Source organism: Pinus tabuliformis, chromosome 4_1 (genome assembly GCF_031772625.1).
Source record: "Pinus tabuliformis cultivar Carrire ecotype Pingquan chromosome 4_1, CPIR1, whole genome shotgun sequence".
Classification (NCBI taxonomy): Eukaryota; Viridiplantae; Streptophyta; class Pinopsida; order Pinales; family Pinaceae; genus Pinus; species Pinus tabuliformis.
The window spans coordinates 681102351-681124249 of NC_142303.1; the positions used below are offsets into that span (position 1 = coordinate 681102351).

At 34.9% G+C, this 21899-nt stretch overlaps 1 protein-coding gene across 1 annotated transcript; it reads right to left on the reverse strand.

The window, feature by feature from the left end:
• Nucleotides 1-14963: 14963 nt before the first annotated feature.
• Nucleotides 14964-15961, reverse strand: LOC149177946 (uncharacterized). Its single transcript, XM_089423497.1, has one exon. It carries the CDS (start codon nucleotides 15785-15787, stop codon nucleotides 15194-15196), a length of 594 nt encoding a protein of 197 aa, XP_089279623.1. The 5' UTR covers nucleotides 15788-15961; the 3' UTR covers nucleotides 14964-15193.
• Nucleotides 15962-21899: the final 5938 nt, after the last annotated feature.

Sequence of the window (21899 nt, forward strand, 5' to 3'; positions counted from 1 at the left end):
TTTTTGAAGCATCATGCTTTTACTGATTTTACCCTTATAAAGAAATCCTACTCCTAGACATTTTAGATTTCTTCATCAATTACAGGCAGGCATTGTTGATCAGCTATGGCCAGAACATTGTGTCTTGATCAACTATATGTTGGAACTCAGCTACTAACACCCTGTCTGAATTGAATCTTTATCTAATACTAATGCGCATACTAAGCGTCTGGAGGCGTACACACATTTTGTTAACTCTGTACATTGAGGTAATAACATTTATGTGCATTGTTCCAGGGAATGTGCGTATTTGATGGTTGATTTTCACCTAAATACGGGAGGAAATAAGCTGAGAGTTGTTCATAAGAAGTATTCAGATCGTTGTAGCAAGTCTATCTTTTAGCAACTCTCGGAATTTCAGAATGAGATTGCATCACATGACATCGGTTGACATAATACATTTTAAATGGTCTTTTTTGGATTGCAGACCTGATGCTTATGGGATTCATCTCGTTTCTACTGACCATTGGAGAGAAGCCCATTACTAAGATTTGTATACCGAAAGGAATGGCTTATAGTATGCTTCCGTGTCAAAAGGAATAATCAATGGCTCCTGCTATCGATCATTGTTCTGAGGTGGACACCAAACTCTATGTTGTGTATTCGAATTTCCCAATGCTATTAGATGTTACTTAGATCGTGTTAGTCCATTTGATATGATTCAAGATATTTATGATAGTTTGATAATTATTCATTCCCTCTTGATTCAAGGGTAAGTATCCTCCAGTCTCCCTCACTGGCATGAACCAGCTCCACTACTTCATCTTTACGTTGGCAACTGTCCATGCGTTATATACTGTCCTAACAATCGCCCTAGCAAGAGAAAAAGTAAGTGCCATGGGAAATAACTGATCTTCTCCCTTGTCATTCAGTTTAAATTATTTCTCGGTTTGAATTTTCTTTCATATCTTCATGCGTTCGAAACATCTTTAACTCAATAGTTTGAATTATGGACATTTATTTTTTTTTAAATAATTTTTTATATTGTCTCTAGAGAGACAATAGTTTGAATTATGGAATTGTCTCTAAAAAGACAAAAATGTAATTGTCTCTAAAGAGACACAAATGAAATTGTCTCTAGAGAGACAAATCAAATTGTCTTTATAGAGACAATAATAATATGTGTCCTATATTGACTTTATAGAGACAAATTTTTGAGACATTATATTTTGAGACACCTGCTTAGAGACAATATTTGGGTTTCTTTTTGTCTTAAGTTAAGACAATTGACTCAAATATTCTCTTAAAACCCCCTATATGTAGTAGTGACACGCAACACTTGAATCACTAGCTCACAGTATTGCGTTCGTCTATTTCCTTCTCCAGCGAATAACAAATACTTCCTTTGGGATATCACTTCCACTGGCGAGTTGTTTGGAGGAGTGATCAACTTTGAGGTTGGCAGAGAGATCGGACTGAGTTGAGAAAATACATTACTGCTGCTCATTCGACCCTCAAGGTAACTCGTATTATATATCTTCTCAAACTACAGAACCGAGCAGACAATCAATCGAATCTTGTTGGTTTCTACGGATCAAATGCTTCTTCATCTGCAGTGACTAAAAAAATAACGACGCAACGCTTCAACGACTCAGATAGTGACTATTTCAGAGAAAAATTAAGAAAAGTCATGGATGTCCATGCTTTCCTGGATCACAGACATAGGATTGGACGTGGGTCGTCCCTTGTTCCGTTCCCAATCGTCAAGCTTGAAAGTCACCCTGCCGCTGCAAGAGGAGGGAGGATGGTGCTGTAGGAAAGGACGTTGAGACCCCTGCCACTCTGGTACACTCTCCAAGGGGACGCTTCCTCAAACTAGATACATTGGATACCCTTCCCCACTCAGATCTAGCCCATTTAAACTTCAGTGCCAGATAAAATTCAACTCCAATCCTCTCATTCTCTTGGGTTCTGGTGAAAGGAGTAAACTCAGAACTACTGACTTTGATAATAAATTACAAACAAAGGTATACACACAAAGTATAATTTTATTACATTACTTTATAATTTTATTACATTACTTAAATTACACAGATACATCATATATTTATAGTGTTTATGAGATTTAATCAATTCTAAATATGAATAAAAAAGTTAGAAATATTCTTTCAACATCCATCTACAAATCTATAATTAATTATAAGTTATATATAAAATAATTATCTTCCAACATTTTCAATAATATATATATATATATATATATATATTCTTTAATAAATTAATTATAAACCAACCATATATATAAAATTTCACATCTTAAATGAATACTCACCCATCAGAAAGCCGTGTGTGTATATATATATGGAGGGGGCATTTCCTCGCTTTACTTACGATTCACGAAATTGAAAGTCAACAAGTAGGTATTATACATAGACACCTGCAGAGCTTAATATGGAGATATTAGTGCTTATTGCATCACCTTACCTTGATATCTATAGATAAAACAGAACTCTAAACCCTTTTAATATAGGGTTTAAAACAAAACTCAAAGAGACATGAATCCCCACAATCTCTCATTTTTAATGGTGCCTTTATTGTAGGTGTGGAATATATTTTAATGGTGACTTTATTGTAGGTGTGGAATATATTTTAATGGTGATTTTATTGTAGGTGTGGAATATCGGCCACGGTGGAGAAATCTTATCAAAAGGCATACACAATTTGCAAATTGAGAAAGTACCCAAATAAAGTCAATATGCAAGTCAATCAATGAGCCGTGTCCATTCAAATGAATTATTTTCTAAAACATAAATGAATTATTTTAATTCTTTAAAAAGGTTTTAATGTTTTATTTGGTTAAAGTCAATAGCCTTTTTCCATCAATATAATAAATTAAATTAAATCTAATATTAAATATCTTAATATATTTAATTAAATTAAATTTAATAAATTTATTAACATTTTCAAGCTATTATATATCTGAACATGGAAAAGTACCGAAGTGTTAAGTCAGTATCAAGTCAATCAATGAGCCATCTCCATTCAAATAAATTATTTTATAAAATGTATTTCTTTTTCACTTTTTTAATTGTGTATTTGGCTGAAGTCAATATCCTACAACATCAATGAACTATATTTTTTTAAATATATATTGTTTTTCATACTTTTTAGTTGGTTAAATTCAACTTATCATTCGTTTTATTCAGTTAAATATTTTTTAAATAACTATATTTGTTTATAGATAATTATTTATAATTAAATTAATTTGTTATTAATTAGTTTACAATTTTCCTAAAAATATTTATAAAATTTATTAATTTTTTACTAGAATTTATTATGTTATTTAGTTTTAAATAAATTAACTAAAAATAAAAAATTATTAAAACGATAATATTTACAAATGTTTTAGAATTGATTTAGGGTTCATATATTTATAGTTTCTAAAATTTAAAAAAATCATAAAAATTAATTAAATTATAATCTTATTTTTAATTAAATTATAATCTTTTTAGTATTATTATTAATGATAAAAAGAATCAAACATATATATTTAAAAAAAAATACAACATATTATTAAGTATAAAGATTCACCTCCATTTTATCATGATATTTTTAATTTTTATATATGTTATGTTACTACCTGTCAATACTATAGGTTGTCAATACAATATGTCCCGAATTGTAACTTTTTTCATAAGACAATTTGTCTCATTAACCTTTTTTAAATTAATAAATTTAAGAAAATTCTAAAATATTATATAGAGATTAAATCCTTACCATCTACTTAATCATTTTTGAAACCTATAAAAATTAATTCTGGTATATATATATATTCAATCCATAAACACACATAATTAAAAAAATAAAAAATAAAAACAAAAACGGAACCGTAGATCTTTCGGTGCTGAGGTTGTTCGGACAGTTATAGCACGGATGATTCCAAATTGATTTTTATTGGTTGCTTTGAAGCCGCTCTTTATATAATGTTTAATGTAAACCTATCTATTCACGAAAGAGTGAGAACACGATGCCTCTGACAGTCTGGTAGTGGAAACCCAGGGGAAGAGACATGGGTGGGAGTTGGTGTTGTGTGAGAAACTGAGTTGTTAGATGTACATATGAAAAGAAGCCGTCAGCAATCGAGATGGTTGCGGAAATCGCAATGAAAGACTCTATACGCGGATGCAAATGAGTCAATCCACCGAGTGCCCTGTGCCCACTATACCTCATCCTCGTTCGTCCAATGTCCACGTTATCTGGACGCTTCCTCCACCATGGAGGTAGGTCCACACAAAAACTATATATGGAGCTCGGATGACCCTCCGTTCCGAATTTTCTAATCTTTTATAGGCCAGAATTATTTTTTCCTGATTTAATTTGTTCAGTAGGGATTAATTAAAATTATATGAGATTAATTGAAATCACAAATTTTACAAAGAAATTTTAAACCATAAATTTTTTTGAAATTATTAATTCCATATATAACTATAATTATTATCAACCATTCCAATTTACCCACAAAACTTAAAAAATGTTACCTAAAAACAACTCATTTACTCTTTTATAAGTAACTATATAGACACACATTGTTTTCACTTTGGTTCACCCCATTGTTTCTTATATTTATTTGTGTTTGTCTACATTGGGAATATACATATTTTTTTTATTAAAATAATTTCAAATTGTAAATTTAAATTTAAATTATTAAATTTTAATATTTCAAAATAATAAATATATTTTACTAATTAAATTTATATATTAAAATTATATTTTAAATAATTAAAAAATAAATTTATATATCTATTTATAAATTTAAAATATAATTGAAGTAACTAAATATTAAACTTAAGATTCAACGAAATATTATATTCCCATTCCAATAAAAACAGAAAAAATTATGTATTATATTAAGCGGCCAAAAAATAAAAAACTGAAACAAAACATTTAAGCTCGAGCAGAACAGTATGTTGTTTTGCCCAATTGCCTAATACCGTCACTACATAGCTTTGTCCTTCTACTGAAGGATATAATAATGAATTTCAAGAATTGCCTACACATGTCCGTCTACGCTGGATGATCCACCCAAGGAAATGAATGAAGTCGTCAATTTGTAACATGAAGACATTTAAAAGATAGTCAATGAAAATAAAAATATTATAAAGTTAGTCGAAGATCCAATATAAAAAGGGTATAAAATGGGTAGATTCGTTGAACTAAGTTATATTTTATTAAAATAAGAAATAAAAAATGAGAAAGCAATCAGTAATCGATAAAGAGAAAGACTAAAAAACTTATAGGGATGTGTAGAATTTAGAATCTTCTAGATCATTTTTTAAAAATAAATTCAGATTAAATTTGAATTACATTGAACTTAGTATTATTATATAATTAAAAATTATTGATAAAAAATTATATATATTATAATTAATTAAAAAAAACAATTATTAAATAAAAGTTTAAAAATAAAACTTATCGCATAATAAAAAATTATACTTGCATTGAAATTAATATTATTATATAATTAAAAGTTATTGATAAAAATATTATATAGATTATAATTAATTTGAAAGAAACCATTATTAAAAATCCGACAATAAATAATTTTAGTTGCTATTTCAAATTTTGAATGAAATTCAATTGAATCATCGATACATAATTCAAGCATCAATATTTACCTATATTCTTATGAAAATTTGTTGGTTACCCAATGAAATGAGAAATAAGAAATATGGTTTCCCCGCAAGTTGTATCTTATTCATAATTTTGTAGATTAAAATTATTATTCTTATAAATATAATTTTAAATTATATTATATATATTTTTTTTAAATTTAAAAATAAAAATAGTTTTTTTTCAGCAAAATTAAAAGTTATATATATATATATATATATAAAACGCCCTGGGGGTTAGGCTTGATATGGCCGACCGGCAGTTCCCTTCGGGTGGAGCTGCCCCGCTTCTCTATGTGGATGTAGCGGCCACTCCGGTGCCCGTGAACCACACTTTTATATATATATATATATATATATATATATATATATATATAATTAAAAAAAAAATCAAATTTCCTTTAATATTAAAAATATTTACTATAATATTACAATAAAACATTTTGTATAAGTATCATCTTAAAGTTTTTTATAAAATTGAAAATTAAATGTCTAAACTTAATATATTATGTTTATTTTTTTCATTAAATAAATATTCAGAGAAGATGTCATATTCAGGGTAGATTAGAACTAATGACTTTTTTTTCTCATAGAATATTTGAATAGAACACCAATATGCTATCAATCCAAAACTTAATAATAAATAAATGACATACTTATTATTAATTATTTATATTTATATTTCCAATTTTTATTTTTTTTATTTGATAATAATAATAATAATAATAATAATAATAATAATAATAATAATAATAATAATAATAATAATAATAATAATAATAATAATAATAATAATAATAATAATAATAATAATAACAACAACAACAACGACAACGACAACGACAACGACAACGACAACGACAACGACAACGACAACAACAACAACAACAACTCGGATGGCTAGGGTTTGGAGGCGAGGGTTTCGAGCGGAACCGCGTTCAGGTCACGGGTAGGAAGTTTGCAGTCAGTTTCCGTGAACAGTTGAAGGCGCAGGAAAGCATTTCCCGGATGACTGGCAGCTGGAGGTCGGCGTTTGTTTGGCGTAAGTGATTTGTTAGGAGAAAATAACCATTACAGTAACTGCAGAACTTCCGTTTATTCCGTTTTCAAGAGATTAGGGTAAGGGCGCCTGTCACTTTGACTGTTTGCTGTCGCTTTTCTCGGAACGGCTCCCCTAACCATGGTTAATCCCAACGAATTGGTGGATCTGGACCCGGAATTGGAAGATATTCTCTCAATGTGGGGGAAGGAACCCACAGTTCAAAACGTGGAGCAGTATTTTGGAGCTTTCGAGCTGTCGAGGTTGGAGTCTTTTTCACAGGAGGTAAAACCATCTTTTCTGCATCAAAGTAAGGATTCCGGCAGAGAAGCCTCTAGATTTCGAAACCCGGCTTCCTACAAGCAGGTGGTAAGGGAGAATGTGGCGGATGGGTCGATAGTAGGTGCTCTTTCTTCTGATACAAAGGGCAAATCAGTAACAAGCCGGAATTTTCCATCAAAGGGTTTTGAAGACATTGCAAATTTGGGGCTTTCTTCAGGCCTCGGCTCAACAAGGGTTTCTGGAGGGTTTCCTCCGCTCTCTAGGGTTTCTCTGCAAAGAGAATCCCCTTTTCCAAAAGAAAGCTCTGCAGGAGGTTTCGTAGGCCAATCTGACAGCTTAGTAGGAGAGCGGGGAGGTCTCGATGGTGCGGCGGCAGGTCATCTTTTTTCAGGGACCCCTGATCCCGTTTTCTCTGCTCATGTTCAGTCACAGCCGGAGGTAGATTTCCCTGCGGATACGGCACAGGAGGAACCAGAATGGACCGATGGTCGCGGGGAAACTAGGGCCTCTGCGGAAGAGTTAAGGAAAAAAGGGGCGAAAAGAAAACCCCAAAGGCCAATTGGATCTCAGGAGATTGAAGGGAACTTAATCCTAGGTATGGAGGTCTCTATAGAAGAAACCCTAGCCGTTGCAGAATGCACCCTAGTCGGAAGGGCAAGAGGTAAGAAATTTTCGTCGGAATTTCTTCAAGCATGGGGTGAAAATTGTTTCGTCTCTGATAGACCTTTTCGGTTCGAGGCTCAATGTTTAGCGAAAGGGTGGTTCAAGTTCCGGTTCGAGGACAAGGAGGCGGCAGAGTGGGTGCTTGAACGAAACTGGAATATAGGGAACATTCCGGTTCTGTTGAAAAAATGGAGCCCCCTTTTTGATGCTATCAAAGAGAGAACTGATGAGTTTCCGGTATGGGTGAGAGCCCCGGGTCTCCCCTCGTTTCTATGGACAGAAGCTGTGTTCAAAGCCATCGGGAACAGACTGGGATCCTTCTTGGAAGTAGATATGTCCTTCCTGGAGACGAAGAACAGAGCGATGGCCCGTATTCTGGTAAGCCTCAACCCGAGCAGAGGTCTGGCCCAAAAAATCAATTTACAATACAAAGAGTATGTGTTCGAACAGATTTTGGATTATGAGCACTTGCCGTTTAGGTGCCACCGCTGTCATGAGTATGGGCACCTTGCAAAGGATTGTCCGCTGTTCAGGAGAAGGAGACATTTTCGGAGGACCTCAGTTTTCAGAGAACCAGTTTCCAATCACCCTCAAGCGCCTCAGGAGAAAGAAGACATGGCGAAGCAGGCAACAGAAGAAATGGAGATTGAGGAGACTCTAAAAGAGCCAGTGTCTGAAGACCCCCATATCCAAGAGGCTGCACAGACCACTGATTCGCATCCGGCGGAAGCAGTGGAGGAGATCGCAAAGGCCGCATCCGCAGAACAAAATCCTCTCAGCGATCCTGAAAAGGGTATGTGCTCAAATCTCCCCCTTTCTTCTCTTAAAATTCCTGAGCATGATACAGTTTCTATGCATGTTTCGCCTTCAAATATTCCTTCTCTTAACATTGGCATAAACGAGAACATGGAACCTGCAAAGACCTCTCCTGATGTAGACTCTATCTCGGCTGCCATGCCATCTCTTGATTTGAATTGTGAAGATATGTGGCCCCCTCTTGCTCCCCCAGTTCCTCACACCCCGTGCCCCTACAACCTTAGATCTATGGGAGGGAAGTCTGGGCTGTCGGATGTAATTGGAGGCTTAGGACAGTCGACCTCTCAGAGTTATGCCAAAAACAAGAGAGGTAGAAAATCGGACCTATCTAAGGCAAAACTTAAAGCCAAGTTGGACGTAGCAGATGGAAAACAATACTCTATCCCCGGGGTTCTTAGAGCAGTGCAGACCCCTGATTCTGTTATCAAATGATTTTGTCATCCTGGAACTGTAGAGGTTTGGCCAGTAAACCTAAAAAATTGGCCCTGAAAGATTGGATCCTTAATTCAAAAGTTGACATTCTTTTTCTGCAAGAAACGTTGGGGAAGGCTACTGAGGTAGAAACAATGCTAAAGGCTCTCCTGCCAGGATGGACCTTTTCTGCAATAGATTCATCAGGCCACTCGGGGGGTCTAGCAATTGGGTTTAAAGAAGGTTGAATTAAGGTCATTAATCAATGGGGGATGAAGCAAGTTATGGGCATGGAGGTTATTTCTCCTGATTTCACCCACCCCATCTCAATTGTAAACATATATGGCCCTTGTCAAGGAAGGGAGATTTTCTGGGATGATTTGATGACAAAATCCTTGATGAAGTCTTCTTTGTCGATTGTGGGGGGTGATCTAAACTTCTCTATAGGCAGAGCAGAAGCATGGGGTCCATCAGCTAGGGAAGACCCTCTGTCGGATTTCTTCCTCAATCTTCTCTTGGAAAACAACCTCATAGATCCTTCCCCGATCAAACTCAAGCCAACCTGGAGGAACAGAAGAGTAGGGGAGGATCGGATCGCCAAAAGATTAGATCGCTTTCTGCTATCTGAGGACCTAATCTCAAAAGCTCCTATTCTCAGGCAGTGGGTTGAGGAGATAGGCAACTCAGATCACTTCCCTATTTTTTTGGATCTCTCTTTCCCTCCCCCAAAGCCTCCTGCCCCCTTTAAATTCAATTCCTCATGGCTTCAAGATCCATCTTTCAATAATCTCTTTAAGGAAACGTGGATCCATCCTGACAGAAATGCAAGAGAGGACAAAAGCTTCCTGTTCATGGAGAATCTCAAAAGATTGAAGAAAGCGACAATATCCTGGGCAAAGGACAGGAAATTGAAACAGAATGAAGAACTGTTTAGAATCAGGGAGGAGTTGAAGCTTTTGGAGAGCACTGAGGAAGATGGATATATTTCGCAGGCTTCAAAGGACAGAATCCTTCATCTGGAGAAGCTTCAAAACCAAATCCTCTTGGACAAGGAAGAAGAATGGAGGCTTAAGAGTAGGGCAATATGGCTAAAATCAGGGGATGAAAATACTAGTTTTTTTCATAACTATGCAAAAGGAAGAAAATATGTAAATACCATTTGGAGCCTTAAAGATGAAGAAGGAAGGGAGGTCAGTTCTTTTTCAGATCTCTCTGGTTTAGGACAGAGACACTTCCAGAAAATTTTCTCAGATCCGGGAGAGGTCACCATAGCAGAAGTCATAAGAACAGCTCAATGTTTCCCAAGATTCGTTGAGGAGGAAGAAGCAGAAGAGCTATCAATCCCTATTTCCAAGGAGGAGGTTGAAGCTGCTATGAAACATATGGCCAAAGACAAAAGTCCAGGACCTGATGGCTGGACTATTGAACTCTTTCTCTCCCTCTTCGACCAAATAGGCTCTGAAATTACTGATGTAGTAGAAGAAACAAGACAGAAAGGAGAAGTCTACAGGCCTTTTAATTCAACTTTTATTGCTCTCATACCAAAGAAGGATGATCCGGAGAGCTTTGAAGACTTCAGACCAATCTCCTTGTGTAATTGTATTTATAAGATCATTGCTAAGGTAATAGCTATCAGAATTGTTCCTATCCTGTCAAGAAACATCTCAATGGAACAATTTGGTTTTCTAGATGGAAGACAAATTCATGAAGCCATTGGAGTAGCCGAGGAGGTAATTCACAGTGTCAGACAAAAGAAAAAGAAGGGAGCGGTACTCAAAATAGATCTCTCCAAAGCATATGACCGAATAAACTGGCTCTATCTCCGGATGCTGCTTACTCATTTGGGCTTCAACTATTCTTTTATCAGCTGGATAATGGGCTGTATCACAAATGTCAGTTTTGCAGTTCTGATCAATGGAGCAGCCTCCCCTTTTTTCAATAGCCAAAGAGGCCTCAGGCAAGGCTGTCCTTTATCCCCTCTCCTGTTTCTTCTAGTGGCAGAAGGGCTAAGCAGATTGATTCATAAAGCCAGAAGAGAGGAGAAGGTAAAAGGTATTGAGGTAGCAATTAATCTTTTTATCACTCACCTGCTTTTTGTCGATGATATATTGATTTTCACCAATGGATCTTATAATGAACTTAAGGAGTTAAAATGCATTTTCGATCTATTTCTGAAAGCTACAGGAATGCAGATAAACTCTAGGAAATCTCAAGTTTGTGTGGCAGATTTTGACAGAAGAGAAAGATCCATGATGGCTAATCTTTTTCCCTACCACCATCAGCCACTGGACTCCCCTTTCAAATATCTGGGGTTTTGGCTAAAGCCGGCAGCTTATAAAAAAGAGGACTGGAACTGGCTCATTGCAAAGCTAGAAGCCAGAATTTCACATTGGAGTTTCAAGTGGCTCTCCAGAGCTGGCAGACTGACCCTCATCAAATCTGTATTGTTAGCCATTCCAGTATACTGGGCAGCTTTAACCTGGGTCCCCAAAGGAGTGATGGAGAAAATCAGAAGAATTTGCTGCAGATTTCTATGGGCAGGATCAAAAGAATCCTCCGTCCTACCCTGGGTGGCATGGGATAAGGTGGCCAGACCAAAAGTTTGGGGAGGATGGGGTATAAAAAGGCTCCCTGAGTTCAGTCTTTCCCTAGCAGCTAAATCAGGCTGGAGATTAATATCGATGGAGAATCTTTGGACAAGGGTGGTTAAAAGAAAGTACATTGATCCAGTTCCTTTGGAAGACTGGATTCGGAGCCAAGATAAGAAAATGAAGAATATCTCAGTCATCTGGAAGGCCACGGTGGAGGCTTTCTCTGTGATTGAACAAGGTTTGGCATGGAAAGTGGGAGATGGAAGACATATCAGAATTGGCAGGGACCCCTGGGTAGGTTGTAATGAAGCTTTTGCCTTGTCACCTGGTTTTCTCAGACATCTTGATAGTAAAGGAATTACAACTCTAAATCAGGTGGAGAAAGTAGGCCACTCTACCATATGGGGTCAGGCTTGGAAGAATGATGAAGACTTAGGAATAAATATCAGATGGAAGAACGAATGGGTTTCTTACATCCAAGAACTGCATCGTACAAATGTCAGGCTTAAAGATGAACCTGATCGGTTGATTTGGGCGCAAGGAAAAACAGGAGAATATTCCCCAAAAGATGGATATACCTTCTTAATGGAAAAGAAAGGATGGGGAATACCAGATTGGTGGGCGAAAAACATATGGAAATTAAAATGCCCAGCTAAGGCCAGGATTTTCCTATGGTGCATACTAAAAAGAAAGGTCCCAACTTGGGACATTTTACAAGCCAGATACTTAGTTGGGCCTGGGAGGTGCCCCTTATGCAAGTCTGAAGAGGAATCAATCAGCCATCTCTTTACAGCCTGTGTAGTCTCTCAAAAAATTTGGGAGGAGGTAACCTGCTTGCTTAAGGTAAAGGCTCAGTGGGGACTTGATCCTTTGGAAGAAGCTTGGAGGAAATGGTGGCAAAACTATCCGGAGGGAAACATGAGAAATCTGCCTCTTATTTTCTTTTGGGGTGTATGGTTAGCAAGAAACAAAAGCTTGTTTCAAGACAAGGACACTCCCACATCCGCCATTGCTATCAATTGTGCTGCCATATACTCTGCCATCCCGATCCCTGAAGCTAAAAATCCTCAAAAGAATCAAAAGCCTGTTACTATCTTGGAGGGCATTCCTTGGGCCTATTTTGACGGGGCATCCCAGAATAACAAGGCTGGAGCAGGCCTGTGCATCCACTTGAACCCTGACCACTCTTTAAAAGCATCTGTAGGGCTAGGACCTGGTACAAACAATTATGCTGAGCTGTCTGCCTTGCGCCTTCTCCTATGCTAGTTACTTCAAAGGAATATCTTCTCAATTCAAATCTTCGGAGACTCTCTGAATGTCATAAAATGGGTTAATGGGAATGCATCTTGTCAAAACCAGATTCTGAAGACTCTTGTAGAAGAAATTATGTTTTTAAAGTCATCTTTTAACAGTTTTACCATTTGCCACATCTACAGGGACAAAAACGAGGAAGCAGACCAGCTTTCTAAGGCTGGTTTACAACAAGATTTGGGCAGCTGGTCAATAGTAGAAATCAGACAGGGGCAGTCATCCACTTCACATCAGCCCCCTTTTGCTCCTCCACAGTGATCGAGGCACATCTCTTCTTTTTGTCAGCAGTTCCACGGGCACAATGTATTTTTTTGTTTACAGTTTTCTCTATTTTTTACTGTTATTCTTATCATGAGCACTACAAACAGGAAAACAAAAATCTTATTGTACAGCTTTCAGATGTATCACAGTCTTATTACAATCTTGTAAGGGGTTGTTTTCTTTCTCTGAAGGAGACCCCGGAGTATGCATAGTATAGCTTGTATTTAAGCCTCCTGAAGGGAGGAAGTCTACTCGTTTTTTATTCTCAGCAGTATCAGGACATAACATATCTTCCACAATCAGTCAAAAAAAGGACTGAGATTTTTGTTTTGCTTTTACTTTTAAGAAGAACAAAACAGCAACCATGTGAGCCATCAGGTCAGCTCAAGGCCTCAACAGAATGTAAACTTTTTATATGCTTAATAAAAAGTTTTGCTTTTTTCTTCGGAAAAAATAAATAATAATAATAATAATAATAATAATAATAGGATTGAAATATTTGTATTTATATTTTTTAAATGGTATATTTATAAATAGAAGATTTTTTTTATTTTTTATTTTTTATTTTTTTAATTTAATTGTTTTTTAAGGTGGATTGCATAAAACTTTTTAAAGGGAAAAATGAATTGCTTAAGAATTAATAGAAAAGAAATAAAAAGTTAAATTATATTTAAAAATCATCATTAACTTATAAGATATTTTATTATTTTTAGAATTATTGTAAATGGATTTGAAAATAATATAATCAATTTTGTATCTTGGTTGAGAAAAATTTTTTGGTAAGAAGAGAATTTCAAACTTCATTTTCAAATGAGAGTTAGAAATGGTTGTATGAGAAAGTAAATTTTGGACATTGTGATTAATGATGGTAGGTAAAAAATAGTTAATTAAAATATAGAAGCCAACTAAGATCAATCATTTTATGCTTTGAATACTTTGATATTTATGTTAACTATTGACAAGTAGGTCCCCAAGTAATGGGATGCATTAATTTGATTTGAATAGCGATGGACTTTATCCTTTAAATTCAAAATGTTGGTTTGTGATGAGCTTGTTTAATTTTGATATGTAATTAATAATTATTAAATATTTTTTCTTTCTAATTTAAGATGACAAAGATTATGAACAACAAAGATACTTACTCGATTATTCTATATTTAAAAGAAGTTAACTCTCAAAGATGCTATACGAAATTCACTTGATAACATAGTGTTAAGAAATTATGGGTAAAGCATAGAAACTCTATTTAGATTTTGAAAACAATTTTCAAGCAACACAATATAGGTTTTTGAAAAAATTAAAAAATAAAAATAAAAATTATTTTTAAAATAATTATGATTTTGCTAATTTTATATAGTTATGAAAGTTGTTATTATGCCTTTTTTAGATTTCAAAAGATATTAAGTAATATTAATTTTTTTTATAATTTATAATTTTAAAATTAAAAATAATATCAATCCAATTTTCTTCTTGAGACTAGATTAAATGTTATATAATAATAATATAATTGACATCACTAAGTTATTTGCATAAAAGTGTTAATTCTTGATTAATTATTAGATTTTAGAGTAAATTATTATTATTTGAATTCTAAATTTTAAATAATAAATTGTGAAATATTTAATATTTTAATATTGTTTTAGTGTCTACTATCTTTATTATTAAAAATAATTATAATTTAAATGTTTGGAAAAAATATATAATCTAATAATTATAATTTAAATGTTTGAAAAAAATACATAATCTCTATAATTTAAATGTTGGAAAAGAATACATAATTAGATATTACGGTTAAGGGAAAAAACGATTGTCATTAAAAATGGAAAAAAAATTAACTTATTAAAAGAACAAATAAAACATATTTAAATCGAAAGGATTATCATTCAAAGTGAAAAACAATAATTTAATAAAATAAATTATATTTAAATAGGGAGTAAATTATCCATTGAGGAAACAATTATGAAATTAAAAAGAATAATCATTTTTAGTGTGTAGAGATTCCAGTGTGGACCAACTCCATTCCCAAAACCTTGCAATGTCTGGGAATTTGGTTTGGATAGGTCGGTAGTTGCATGGAGGCAATCTTCACAAATTCTAATGTTAAATGGACTGAAACTGGAACTTCAATTCCCAAAATTCCCAAAACATGTTGTGAGGGATCTTCCGCGATTTTAGGGCTTGCGAACACGCGGGGATTCCTTTATCGTCTCCAGCACTGGTTTCCAATACCTAAAACCGCGTAACCTGTGCTGACTCAACCCCAAACCCAACTCTGTCTGTTGGTCTTCATCTTCATTTAACTCCAACTTTGGCACCACAAACCCATCTTTCAATTTTGTTTGCAAATGATTTGTCTTCTCGGCACTGCCATTGTTTAAAGAAAATTCACATAAAGGGCCACTGCCAACGGCTGGAAAGACTCTAGAGTTACAGGAGTGCTCTCTAAGGGCCGAGTTGCATTGGGATGCTAACAAATTAAGCGAGGCCATGTCAGAAGACGATAGTACACATCGCAAATATTTTTGCATTGGGAGAAGAGCATAGACGCCACCCAACGCCAAATCCTCCTCAGGACGGAGGGCTGCGATGCGACGCCCTGCTTGGAGATCACTGAAATTGCACACGAATTGTTGGGGATTGTCCACCATCAGCTCTCCCACTTTAATTGCCTCCGCAAATTTTTGAATGCCACCATCGCTCCACCGTATAACTTTCGCTGCCGCGGTGGTTCTGCACGATTTAGCACAGCATAGATGATTCCCCATTGATTCTTATTTCTTGATTTCAAGGTTTAGTTAATCCACTGTTCTCTCGATCTCTTTATTTCCACTTAGCGTCCGCCTCACTGAAGATAATAATAACGAATTAATGTGCGAAAGAGCGATAACAAGAAGGCTCTGAGAGTATGCGAGGGGAAGTCCTGGCAATAGGGATGATGGGTAGTTGGTGTGATCTGAGAAGATGAGGATGAGGTGTATCCTTGTAATATAAGAACGCATTTAGGAAGAAGGCGTCCACAATCGAAATGGTTGCGGAAAATGCAATGAAAGACTCCAAACGCGGTTGCCGTCTTTGACGAAGTCTGCGTGCCAAGTTGTAACCAAGATTTCTATTTACAATGGATTGTACACGAAAGCCAATTTATCGAGAGGGTCAACAATACTGCAGTGATTTCGTTGCACGTTTTTCACCGTTCCACTATAGACAACTATAAGTGCTATAACTAAAACCATGAATACAAATGTAAATGAAATAGACAAAAATAAAAGTAAAAAAAAATCTATTGCATGTGGATTTACTCATCATAAATGTGTATACTTCTCTGATAAAAAATTTGTTTTAGCCACTAAGATATGTTTTTCCAATAACAAAAAATAATATGCTTAATCGAAAGGAATAAATTTTTATGTGTATTCATTTTCATCCATTCTTTCTAATCTATGAATATGCAAAATAATGTTGAAAGGAGGGGAGATCCTTGTCTTACCTCAATAGTGTCATTAATTTCAACCTTCATTTTTTTGTTTTTATCATTTATAGGGAACATTGATTTTCTACTAACCTATTCATATAAATGAAAATTAGCTTCTCTTCACTCCACTAGAATTCCTATTTTATAAATCACTTTCTGAAGTTTTATTTGAGGTACTACATGAAAGGGTTCATCTAAATTAACAAAGAAAATATATTACTATAACCTTTTCGCTAATCTTTCTCAGACCTCGGTAACAACTCTAAGAGTTACTAGGTGGTAAATGGTTGAATGACTAGGCCAAAACATAATGGACATAACACTATGATATCTCTTTCGTGGAAATAAAATTTGTAAAGCTTAGGAATATGAGATAAATCAACTCTTGGATAATGAAGTGAATAGTCACTTAAGTTGTATAAATATAATTGTACTCTAATAGAAAAGAAATTAATTTAGGAGTGACCTCTCATAGTTTTAACAAAGGAATATTAACTCCTTTATTCTCTCCTCGAACTTAAAATGGACCATGTTAGTTTTGAACTCTATAATTGGTATCTGATATTTGCTATCACTATCACTAAGAGTTGTTTATCTCTTCATCCTGCATCCATTACAAGTTACTCGGCCACTTGAGTATCCCTATGAGTCGATTAAGATTCTATGTCCTCTTCTTCATCATTGAGAAGTTCAAAATACTACTCTTCCCTATTTAACATCATTTTCTACTCCCTTGTTGCCTTCTTCCTTAACCTCATTATACTCCAATACCCATTGTTGATGCAATAAATACAAGTCTATTTTCTCTCTACTAAATGCCTCCTTTCTTATCAAATCAAATCCTAGTTCCCCTTCATATTATCCCATATTATCACAATCTTAGTGGTTGTTAAGTTTGTGGTCTGCAAAAGTATGAAATGTTGGGTGATGAGATGCATAAAAGTATCATAGGTTCATTGTGGGAAAGGTTCAATGATTTTTTGCCAATGAATGATTTTGGTTTGATTTCATGCCCAAATTCAAACTCTTGAACTTAAATTGAAGGAGCAAGAGAATCATGATGCCAATGGGATCAATTAGTCATTTTCATAATTCTACACAATATAGTTGTTGGGTTATTTCCATAGAATATTGTCGTGATAATTGGAATTGAGAATACGTAGCACCCACGATAGGGTCTATCAAACTATCCCTCAGTAAAATGATGATTGATTTGTACTACTACATTTAATTGTTTGACAATTTTTTATTATGATTTCTCTTTCCCATGATGGAGATTGATTTCCCATTTTACAATATTTTCCATTTATAAATTTCAATACTTGGATTTATTATGTTCAGTTATGCTAGTCCTTAGTCTCATGAGGATCTTGTAGCAACCTATAACAAGAACCAATAATGCATTCTCTCATATCCATTATACATTTGGTTCTAAATATTAAGAAGAACTACAAAGAATGTTACCAAAATACCAAGCACACACTCATTTGCAATAACTTGTCACAATAGTATCTACAAAAGAGAAGCTTCCACTAGAAAGGAAAAGTATAACTGTTAGGTCCCTATAATACTAGTGATTCCCCAATTACTATTTTCATTGTATGCCTTATTTTTATTGTTACGCCCCTATTGTCCCCATATTGTTATTATTGTGCCCCATAGAAGCCCACTATTGTTATTTTTGTGCCTTTATATTATTATTGTTAGGTCGGCTTTCGTTATATTGCAACCTTTTAGACTCCTATATATAGAAAGGAGGTTTTGTCATTTGGATCATCTAAGAATTTCTCATTTGTGTAATGTAAAGGAGGTTGCCGCCTCGAAGAAGGTGAACTATAAGGCGTTTATCTCTCTTTTCTATCTTTTTGTGAGTTGGTTTCATAACATTTGGTATCAGAGTCGATTTTCTCTCCCAATTTCGTTGTGATACCCCTTAATTGAACTTCCTTTCCTTCTGAAGAAAATTTCATGAAAAGTTCTTGAAAATTAAAAGTTATTGTACCTAAGGATTGTAACCATTGGACTACTAGTACAACATCAACACCACCCATTGAAATGGAAAGCATTGGGATATTCAATACATATTCTCCAATGGATAGCTTGATATTATGGCACTTTATTGAGCAATTTATGGTTCCCCCACTTGCAACCATCACTTGACACTATGGTGCTAGATATAGGAAGCAATTCAATTCCTTGGCTATCTTACAATGAATGAAAGTATGGGTACTACCCGAATCAATCAACACTATTACCTTTCTCTTCTTGATATGCCCTTCTATCTTGATAGTTTGAGGAGTGGTAATTCCAGCCAATGCATTACAAGATATGGTCAGATTCATTTCTTCATTCTCTAGGGTTTGTTCCTGGTGTATATCCTCTTCTTTTGACATTTCTTCCTCTTCTTCATGAGTCATGCTAGAGCTTTCAGGTTTCTTACAATAATCTTTGGGTTTCCATGTAGTTTTTGAATTGTTTTCATAAATGCAGTCGAATTGTACTACATTAACACACCTACCAAGCATACATCGTGTTATCACCAAAATAGGACCCTAATAGGCTGTTGATCAGACTATCTCGGTGTAACTATTTCAAACCAATATTTTAGCTAAGGCTTAGCCTCCTCAGCTTGAGAGGGCTCTCTCAAAGGGTTAATGATTTAGATTAAAGATATGAATATATGGCTAACTCTATGGTTTGTAATTGTATATGTTTATAGGTTGAAAGATGAAGGATGGCTACCATTGGGCTATGGAGTCAAAGTATGTTTCAGTACCACATCAAGATCAACTTAACATGAAGTTAGGGCATAGAGAGTTTTTATGCATCAACAAAACAAAGATACAATGCAAGGAAACACAATTTATAAATACATGAAGGAAGTTAGTGCATGATTGATGAGTTCTAAGTAACATGTATTCATACCACTGCAAGTAAGTGAAAGAGGAAAGCCATGAGACAATATGACATTAAAAACTTTCTTTGAATCCTGAATAGTGAAGCCAAAGCATTCTACCTAGCATGGAAGTCAAGGCATTATAGAGTTCAAGTGCAGAAATGAAAATACAAAACAGTGAAACATAGTTAGTTTATCTATGAAGGAAGTCAAAGCATCATTGATGAGCTATGAGTATCATAAGTAAACACCACTGCAATGTAAGTATTGGAAGATGCCATCATAACAATAAAATACAAGAACTCTTCATGAATCTTGAGTTTTCTAAGTAGAAATCTGCATTAGGTTAAAAATATACACAGTCTGCACATAGAGCAGCAACTGAGCCAAAAAGTCTCCAACCCTTTGCTAATTCAACCTCTTGCTCTATATAAAGCATTTACAATTAGGATTCCATCATCCCTCATCAAGAGAATTCGAATTTGCCATCAGTGACACCTATTCTAGCCATAAAACAAACCATTAATTAGAACTAGTTGTTAACTAGGAGTGCTAGTGACCTAATACAACTAGGAGTGTAACTCCTTATCATGATTACAACAAACTTATCTAAGCATTTAAAGCATTATTTGACAAATTTCAACCTCAAGAAGTTGAACTTGATGAAGCCTCCCACGTGTTCATCTGACTGCTGAAGACAAACCCTAGAAATTAGGGAACATGTTTCCCTGTTTTTAGGTTTAGGATCCCTGAAAATGGCACGTGGGACAGAGCCTTTATCTCCTCATCCATGACACATTTTTCGAAACTAAAGGAGCTTTTTGTATTCCATGATGTCTAGAACAAAAACCTTTCTTGGTTTTTAAAAATACTTCTCCAGTTGTCCCAAATCTATCCTTGAAAAGCACGTGTCAAACACGAAAAATCCGTTCTCTGAATTTTGGGTTTCAAAGAAAGCTTATTATTGCCCAACTGAAAACACTTATGAAGAAAGTGAGATAGTTTATTTTAGCTAGAGAGTTGATGAAGAGAAACCTCCTTCATAATTCCAAAATACCTTTTCATGTGACCAGAAACTGATCTTGAAAAAGACTGCTAAAACCAAAAGACCAAGCTTGACTTTCAGCAGTTTCGTAGCGCAAGTTTAACCATAAATTCCTCCCACCTGAGAATGAATTTGAACAAACTGAAAGAGGGTTTTGTATTTAAGCATGTTAGGAAGAAAAGCCTCTTTCAGTTTTCAAAATTTAGTTCTCAGCTGCTCAGGAAACCTTCTGGCAGTTAACTAGTAAAAACAGTTTTTCTGCTGAAACAGGCTGCTTTGGGGGTTTCGTAGTGTGCTACGAAAACTCCTAGTTCAGTGATTTGCTAAAAGAATTAGAAAAGATTTCATTGTATCGCTCAGACTATAGAAGAATTCTTGGATCCAATAATTGATAATAGCGAGTTTATTCTTACCTAGAATGATATAAGCACTTATAGCGCAAAACTGGTTTTTTACACTGTCTGCGCTATGAAAACACCTAGAGTGAGTTTTTCACTATGAAAACCTTGACACAAGTTTGACACATGGAATTTTAGGTGATGTGGGACCAGTGATGGGCAAGAATGGAGTGTTGACCCTATTTGACCATACCAACAAGACTCTTTTATAGATCTTAGACACGAAAACAACCATGGAAAGACTAGACCATGACTAACATGAATCCTTTGGAATCAAACTGATGTCAAAACACATGATGAGGCTTTTAGGACATGGAATGAGGCTATGAAAATTTTTGGAAAAGAGAATGACACTTGTTGAGATGAGATGACTCAAAACCTATAAGACCATGACTAGAAACAAGGCAAAATTTCCAAAGCTTAGAAACAAAAATTTTAGGGTGATAACAGTGGCTCCACTAGAGATAGTGTGCCCTTGTGGTATACTAAGAACTTGTAGCTCCAGTTCCACTATCCATCCTCTAGAACAAAACTCTAAACTTCTACCCAATCTGCTCCTCAAGCCTTTAATGATTTCTGAAACAATAATTCAAACTGCACCTACTGAAATAGATGCTCAATCAACCTACCTTGAGCTTATTTGCACATTCCTACCTGCCATATCAGCTGCAATCTCCACTTCTAGCTCAAGGAACATGAAACTTCCAATGAAGCCAATCGTCGATCTGATCTGACACTTGAATCTCTTTACTGTGCTTGAAGCAAAAATAAGCAAGATACTGAAATAACCAAGGCAACAAGAGGTGTAACTGTTCTTCAAGATGAAAATATAACTGGAAGCCTGAACAGTAAATCTTTTCCATGTAGTCAGCTATAGGGTCAAAAAACACATGGTTAGTTTGATGATTCCCATAACATTCTATATCTTCGAACAACTCATCCTCAACTACACAACATTTATTTGACAAGCTATCCAACTACTTTTCTAAATGATTCCAATAAAAAATGTACCTTTCCTCATTATTATCATCATTCTTTGGTGTAAGCTGCTGCAAGGAATTACAAA

Coding starts and splice junctions, on each gene's coding strand:
- LOC149177946 (XM_089423497.1), bottom strand. CDS start 15,787: ATGGGGAATCATCTATGCTGTGCTAAATCGTGCAGAACCACCGCGGCA.